The 8,855-nt window shown below is 41.5% G+C and overlaps 1 protein-coding gene across 1 annotated transcript; it reads left to right on the top strand.

Moving 5' to 3' along the window:
* The first annotated feature begins 3,946 nt into the window (after window positions 1–3,946).
* Window positions 3,947–8,380, top strand: tyr (tyrosinase). The gene is made up of 5 exons (XM_031860971.1): window positions 3,947–5,081; window positions 5,534–5,750; window positions 6,208–6,355; window positions 7,012–7,193; window positions 8,066–8,380. Exons 1-5 carry the CDS (start codon window positions 4,254–4,256, stop codon window positions 8,311–8,313), a joined length of 1,623 nt encoding a protein of 540 aa, XP_031716831.1. The 5' UTR covers window positions 3,947–4,253; the 3' UTR covers window positions 8,314–8,380.
* The last annotated feature ends 475 nt before the right edge of the window (window positions 8,381–8,855 follow it).

Below are 8,855 nucleotides of genomic sequence, written 5' to 3' on the forward strand. Positions count from 1 at the left end.
CTCTCTCTCTCTGTGTCTCTCTCACACACACACACAGACACACACAAATTCAACTCTTCATCATGATTGATGCAAATTTGGATCAATAACCAAATTACTATTGAAACACGTGACCGAGCAGAGTGTGTTGCAACATGAAGAACTGGATTGAAAGGTATGATAGATGAAAATCATCCCGTTACCACACTGCATGTGGGTAATCTGACACTGACACTGTTGAGCAGAGTGTGTGGGCAACAGTGGACTGCATCACACAGCGACAGGTCCCCGGGTTAGAGGAAAATTAGATTACAGTGATGCAACCAGGACACCCTGACACACCTGCACTGTGTTTGTGTGTGTGTGTGTGTGTGTGTGTGTGTGTGTGTGTGTGTGTGCGCGTGTGTGTGTATGCGTGTGTGTGTGTGTGTGTGTGTGTGTGTGTGTGACTGGTGTGTAGAACAGCACATGCATCTAAACATCCATAGGGTAAAATTCACTTTTTACCACACTCCTCCGCAAATCACAAGCACAACAGAGTCAGTGTCACAGTCGACAAATCAATTATTCAATGGCATTTCAAAATAACAGTGGATACCCATGGTTGCCATAGACACATAGCTGATTTACAGGGTTGTCACATGTCTGTGATATTCCTACTCTAACTAGGACAAACAGAAAAAAAAATAATGGCAACAGAGAAACAAGGACGTCAGTTATGAAGCATTCAGTCTCGTGTAATGTGATTCCTGCTTCATTGAACAAGTAAATATTGGGGTATTAATGTCACTTTTAAGTGAACTAAACAATACGATTGTGACATGTGGCAAACATCAATTTCTAATAAGCCTCATCATCTTGATTGTGTTGCTCTTGTCATCATCAGGTACTTACACTCACTAGATATTATTCATGATTTACATTACGGCCTTCTTAAAAGGTTTAATACGTCTCAAATAGATTTTGAAAAGCTTTCCCACTAGGTTAGAACAATGTCACAATATCAACAATGTTCGTGTCAGTCGACAGTTTGACACAAAAGGCAGATCTGTCCACCTACTTCAACAATATGCAACTCCTCTCTGCAACAATGTTGAAACGCCCTGTAACCAGGTGAAAAAGTCTCACCTCATTGGCAGATGTATACCTAAGTATAAAGTTATTGTGAGAACAGAATGACGTGAATCTCTCTCAAAAGAGAAGCCCATTGGAACAAGTGGCTTTAGCATGTTGTATAATCTATAACACTGTTTTTATTGTTTATTTATAACATTTTAAGAGGAGAAATGCGAATTCAACGCACTTTAAAAAAGAGCAAGTGTCCTCAGATCCGCTGGCAGGCTGTTCCGGAGTCTGGGTGCATACAAACTAAGAGCAGCCTCAGTGTCGATTGTTAACTGTCAGCACAGGTTGACAGGCTGTCATGGTGTCTCTGAGTACCAGGACTCCCTGATAACAGGGACGGCGCACAAACTGGGGAAGCTGCAGTATGTGAATTTCACCTTGCAGTCCCAGTGAAAAGGGAGCCACCCATAAAACAGAAAAAAATCTATTTTAGGGCTGCAACTAATAATTATTATTGATGATACCTTAATTAATTGGTTTTAACTCATTTTGTTGACAGAATATCGAAAAATACTCATCGCAATATTTCCAGAACTCACGGTGATGGATGTTGATTTGTCTGATCAGAAGTTGAAAACCCCAAAAGATATTCAGTTTACTGTCAAGGAAAACAAAATAAAAGAAGAGAACATATTCACACTTGAGAGGCTGGAACCAGTGAAATTTGAGATTTTCTGTCCATCAAAGAATTGATTAATCTAATTTCTAGATCTATCTGCCTCACTTTCTGTCCAGGTGCAAATGAGGAGCAGGGTCACAGGTCAGTAGCTCATACACTCTGACCATCTTTGATTCTGAGCCACAAACACATTCATTTCCTCCAATACACACAATACGCAAGTTATGTCTCCCCTTGTATAGAAACCAGTAAGATTTATCTTCCTGTGCAGGCCTGCGGGGTGGATTTTGAAATTAATAGAAAAAAGTCACATAAGCATAAGAAACACCACCAGCTGGTCAGCTCACCAGTGTGCTCCCTTCCCTCCTGTCTAATTACAATTGATGAGGAGGAACCTAAAACCCTGCTGTGACAGCCAGTCGCCTTGTGGCTGTTCCTGTTTCAGGCAATAAACGGGTCATGCTGCCCTCTAGTGTCTGGTTGGGACAAAATAATAAGATAATTATGAGAAAGCTTTACTTCATGTCAAGTGGTTGTTGAAATATTCTGGAGTTCCTGGTGTGAACTGCTGTAACCTGAGAGCTTTAAAGAAGGTGCAATTCTCAGTAAGTTCAAAGAAAAAGCTCTCTCTCTCTCTCACCCACCCACCCACACACACATACACACACACACACACACATGCACTGTCTGCTCACTTTTCAGAGCAGCCCTGCAGACAGGTTTATCCTGTGATGATCATTCATGTGCGTACTACTGCGTTCCTGCAGCGGGATAAGCAGCACCCCGTGCCTGGCAACGGCAGCATGTGACCGGCTTGTGATCCTGAGGTTTGTGCAGATGACTTTGTGCCCTGGGCCCGACTGTAAACTTCTATAGTCTGCAGAATCACAGGGAGCCAGTGCACACTGAGGAAGAAAATCTCACTGACTGTCTGTCTTCCTCTTAGCCTCCACATATTATAGATTCTTGTGTTATGCGGGTGGTTGTCACGCTATGGTGAGGACACCGTCAAAGAGACCCTTATTTTGTAATAGGCTACATGTAATTAAATGTTTCTTAAAGCATGCACAACTTGTGAACTCATGAATCAAGCCAATAATGGGATCATAAGATGTACACACAAGTTACAACCATGTTGGATTGCAGTTTTTAGTGTTTCTTCTGTTGTCCATATTGTTTATTGTACAGCTCTGCTTCGACTGATATCACCCCTTTGCAGATGCTTTTTGAAGCTTTGTTATTTACACATAGCTCTGGTGCCATAGAATAACTTTTATTGTGAAATATTGAGTATTATATTGAGTGTTGTAAATACTTGGTAATCTGGCTCACTTTTAAGACCCACATGGAACACCTGACAAGCAAACCGAATATTGGATTTTGTACAGTAACAAATCATGCTTCTCATTTGCTGTCTGTTCTCATACAAATACAAAACATAAACTGTCACAAGATATTTTTTACATTAGCTGTACATGCTCCTCACAAATGGAATGAGCTCCAAAAATGTTTAACTTTTATATGTTTCACATGGCCTCACATAACTAAATCCAAATGGAAATATTGTTTTTGTCTTTATTTAAAAAATAACTAAGTGCAACCTGAATGATGGCTTAAGATATCAGTGATATAATATGTTTGTTGCCCAGACTAATATATACCTTATTTCTCATGCAACATGCCAAATAGAGCAGAACCACTGACCACACTGACCAGCACTCCTTCAACCAGAGGAGAAACTGAGTTTGGCTTGACGGAACACCTGCAGAAGCTCACTTCTGATGTCACTGTGGTAGATTCCTATTAATATATTGTCAGTTTCTTTTCCAATTCTCACTTTTTCTGCTTCAACCTCACATCAACTTCACACTTGATCATGCATAAACTCTGGCCCGGTCTTTGCCAAGGGTAGAAACCACATGAGTTTCTGCCTGTGGTGGATCAGGGGCCAACTGGTCTCAAGACAAAATGTAAGAGGAATCAAGAATATTATCCTGAGCATGTGATGGTGTAAGTGCACATTCTTAAGTATAAGTGTGTGGTGTGTGTGTGTATGTGTGTGTGTGTGTGTGTGTGTGTGTGTGTGTGTGTGTGTGTGTGTGCCTGACAGAGTGCGTGAGATCACAATGAGATCACACACTTTGCCAGAGGACGGCCCCTAAAACGGCTCAATGAGTGGCAAGAGAACAGGTCTTTTGGTGTAAGAGAGCGGAGGAAAGAGGTTTGGTGGAGGGTTAGATTGTAGCATAGAGGGGTAGCAAGTTTCAAAAGTTAGTAAGTTAGTAATTGGTTGCTTGTATACATACAGGTACCCTGAAGAGTGTGTATTTTTCTCTAGAAGCCATCTCTAAATCAAATTTGGTTGTGTGAAATCTGGCTCGTAGCCTACTGACTAGCAGTAACTTTACGGCGGTGAAGCTACTTCTCTGTGCCACAGTTGCGTCTAACCTTGCCAGCTGAAGTCTGTGAGGACATCAGGTCCTGTTGTGTCCACCTTTGCAGCAGGAGTTTACGCTGTCTGACTTTCACCATGAGGTGCTTGTATGTATCTGTCGTTCTGCTGCAGCTCATTGGGACTTCTTTATGCCAATTCCCTCGCCCGTGTGCCAACTCAGAGGGACTCCGGACCAAAGAGTGTTGCCCGGTGTGGGACGGTGACGGCTCAGCCTGCGGGGCCCTGTCAGGCCGTGGTTTTTGCACTGAGGTGGAGGTCTCAGAAGAGCCCCATGGGCCACAGTACCCACACAGTGGGATCGATGACAGAGAGCGCTGGCCTTTGGCTTTCTTCAACCGGACGTGTCGCTGTGCTGGAAACTATGGAGGTGTTAACTGTGGTGAATGCAGGTTTGGTTACTGGGGTTCAAACTGTGCTGAGTACAGGGAGTCAGTGCGCAGGAACATCCTGACCATGTCACCTGCTGAGCAACAGAAGTTCATCTCTTATCTGAACCTGGCAAAGAACACCATCAGCCGTGACTATGTGATCTCAACGACAACAAGAGCAGAGATGGGTGAAAATGGTGAGAACCCCATGTTCTCTGACATCAACAGCTATGACCTGTTTGTCTGGATACACTACTATGTGTCCCGGGACGCCTTCTTGGGAGGGCCAGGGAACGTATGGAGAGACATTGACTTTGCCCATGAATCTGCAGCATTTCTGCCGTGGCACCGAGTCTACCTGCTCCACTGGGAGAATGAGATAAGGAAGCTGACGGGAGATTTCAACTTCACCATCCCATACTGGGACTGGAGGGATGCCCAGTCCTGTGAGGTGTGCACCGATGCTCTGATGGGCGGACGCAGCCCCCTCAATCCTAACCTCATCAGCCCTGCTTCTGTCTTCTCCTCGTGGAAGGTAAGAAAACGTCTCTCTCTGACTCTCAGTGAGTGTGTCTGTGAGCACAAACTGTACGGATAACTATGTGTAGATATATGAGCCAATCTTTCTTATCCATTATTAAGAGACTAAAAATGCCTTTCCCCACTAAACAAACAAAGGCTTTTTATATTTCAATTTCATTCAGCAGATCTGTTGTGCTAAAGCTGGTTTAGCCTCTCAATCAAAAGAAATGAATGAAATCTTTTTTAAAGAATTCATCCTTAAGTGGTCCAGTCAGCATAAAAGATCAGAGTGAAAATCCTACTTTAGAGGCTTTGTATTCACATCCCAGAAAATGTATCTACGACTTTATTCTGAGTTATTCAGATAAATCCGTTTGAAACTTTGTGTGTGGAGCTCTTTAACCACAGTGTGTGTGTGTGTGTGTGTGTGTGTGTGTGTGTGTGTGTGTTTGTGTGTACGTGTAGGTGATCTGCACCCAGCCAGAGGAGTACAACAACCGAGAGGCGTTGTGTAACGCCACCGGGGAGGGTCCACTGTTGCGGAACCCTGGGAACCATGATACCAACCGCACGGTGAGACTCCCCACAACAGCTGATGTGGACTTCACTGTGGGCCTCACACAGTACGAGACGGGACCCATGGACCGATTTGCCAATATGAGCTTTAGAAATGTCATAGAGGGTAGGAGTGGTTGAAACACACACACACACACACACACACACACACACACACACACACTTTAGTATTAATGTACTTCCATGCTTAACCATCGAACCTGAACCTAATCAACGGTCTAATCTGTCTAATGAGTTTTAAAGAGAAGCAAGCACAAATACAGACACACACACTTAAACCTATAAATGGTGAGACACCAGATGCTCAAAATCCATCCTACTAAAATTATAATTATAATTATTTATAATTACTAATTCAATGTTCTGTTAATAAAACACTGTTTTATTTTTGCAATACCTTGTTGCTTGAGACTAATAGTAACCGTAAAGCATTTTCCAAGAGCATCTCTCAAAAATAGTCAATTCCATCTAAATGACTGCTGCAGTCACGGCCTTCAGCTGGTATCCAAAGTGACACAAAGAGCACTTTAAACACAAGTGAGTACTTTTCTCCCCTCCTGCAGGTTTTGCCAGCCCAACATCAGGTATGGCAATGACAGGCCAGAGCACCATGCACAACGCCTTGCATGTCTTCATGAACGGCTCCATGTCCTCAGTGCAGGGTTCAGCCAACGACCCCATATTCCTGCTGCACCATGCTTTCATTGACAGGTAGGATGAAGCACACAAGCATGTCTACTGATGGCACACAGGACAAAGAGAGCACACAGTGTGTTTACACAAAATCTCTTCATCATCTGGTCAATTGTTTCTATTCACTGCAGTGAATAACCACATCTGTTTGTGATGATGAATAAACATTCATGTGTTAGAAAGGAGAAAGAGGGAGGGGTTAGTGGAGGCAGAAACAAAAAGAGAAAAGTAATACAATGAAAAAAGAGAGACGGGAGCCTTGCACATAATCAGGTCGGTTTATGTATAAATGTCTTATAAAGTTGATAAAAAATACTTACTTAAAATACAGATTTTTTTATTAATATTTTTACAGAAAGATATTGACAAGACACTCATGTATACAAACATAAAACACAAAATACATAAATTCTAATACCTTTTAAAAAATGCGTATGAAAAGTATTTTATGAAGGAAATCAACATATTTGAGAATATTTAAAGATCTCCACCTCTCCCATTTAATATTATTCGCTTTATCCTTTTTCTTCCTCTACGTCCTACTTCCTTGATACGAACATTATATGATTTCTTGATTCCTTTTACTATCTTTATGATAACAATCTTTACCCACAGTTCCCTTCCTCCCTCGATTTATCCCGTTTATCTCTCTGTTCCTTCCTTCTCTTCTCCAGCATCTATGAGCGCTGGCTCAGAGCCCACCAGCCTGTCCGGACCAACTACCCACAAGCCAATGCTCCCATTGGCCACAATGATCGTTACTACATGGTGCCCTTCCTGCCTCTCCACAGAAACGGAGACTACTTCCTGTCCGACAAGGCTCTAGGATTTGAGTATGCCTACCTGTTGGACCCGGGTCAGTACAAAATAACAAACAAGTTCAGTTAAAGATTGTTTCTACTTTTTCTTCTATATATGTATATAAAAAATATATACATACATATATGTGTGTATGTATGTGTGTGTGTTTGTGTGTGTGTGTATGTTTTGGAGTATGATACAATTACAGCATAATATAAATATTGCAGAGTACTACTGCAAATTTAAACACAAGTTAACTGTATATATTTTAAGAATATTTTATTTTTCATTATATATCATATTTTAATATATCATTTTATGTAAGTGTATCAACTGTATTGTGACCTTAAGACAAGTTTCTCAAAGGGGACAATGACGGAAGTGTACAACACACCAAACCAGGTCATTTGGCTGCTCTACGTTGTATTGAAAGGTTCTTTGTTTGTTGGTGAACAAAGGTAGCTTACAGAAATACACTAGATTGATTTAACCACAATACACTTGTGTATTTATGTGATTTATAACGAGAGGCAGCAACATGCATCGATTACCATGGGCACAGAAAGTGTGCAAAATGATGTTAAAGGCCTATTGTGAAGGACTCACTGAATGAACTATGTCTGATTGTGGCAACAACATTTATAATTCAATAATTCAAGCTGTATTGGTTCCAGAGAGGCGTAGCAGATATATTGATATCTTTCACCGCTAGATGGTGATTGAGAGCGCAAAATAGAAAATAATTTATGGTTATGCATAGTTTTCATTATGCTTTCTCATAATTTTGGTTATGTAATTCATAAGTCATTCACTTAAAAATAGCCAGTTTTCCAAATATTCGCAACTAAGGTTTCATAATTTCTTCTGCATTGTTTTTGAAGATGTCATGTATAAAAAAGAAAGATTAACATCATATCTCCACTACAGGCCAGAGGTTTGTTCAGGAGTTCCTGACGCCTTACCTTGAGCAGGCCCAGCAGATCTGGCAGTGGCTCCTGGGAGCCGGGATCCTCGGGGCGTTGATCGCCGTAATCGTCGCCGCACTGCTAATTGTTGCAAGAAGGAAGTGGAAGCGTAACCAGAGGAGGAAGAGGGCAACGAGCTACGGAGAGAGACAGCCATTACTGAACAGCAGCTCAGAGGAAGGCTCGTCTTCATATCAGACTACTCTGTAACACACAGATACTGTACATACAGCTGAATGAACTGTTAGGAACACTCAGTGTTTTCATGTAGCAAATGCATGAGACGAATCCTGGTACAAGATCAAATTTGCTATTGATTTCCCAAAATAAATCTATTTAAATTGTAAAGGTATCGAGCAGATGTGTTGTCTTTGAGATTTTTACTGCTGAGACTTTGGCCCCCAAATTCAGTGGAGGTGAAGTGAATTTCATTGTGGTGATTATGGCATTTAAAAAAACATTCCCCCCCACCAGTGTATTTGGGTAGTGACAGAAGACATCACGGTATAGCTACTTATCAATAGAGGTGAATGGGAAATCTGTTGGGGGAGATTTAGGTGAACTGACAATATAAATGGAGATAATGCAGAAGGAGCAGGGACCCAACATCAGGAAGATATCGCTAGTAGTTTACACATTCAGCAGATACATATCAGGAATACAGATAATCATTTTGAGTGACACACACACACAATCAAAAACAAAGCCATTAAGTGTTAATTAATACAATGCAACACACATGTTATTGTTCA

Source organism: Anarrhichthys ocellatus, unplaced genomic scaffold, assembly GCF_004355925.1.
Source record: "Anarrhichthys ocellatus isolate YVR2014 unplaced genomic scaffold, GSC_Weel_1.0 scaffold24, whole genome shotgun sequence".
NCBI lineage: Eukaryota > Metazoa > Chordata > Actinopteri > Perciformes > Anarhichadidae > Anarrhichthys > Anarrhichthys ocellatus.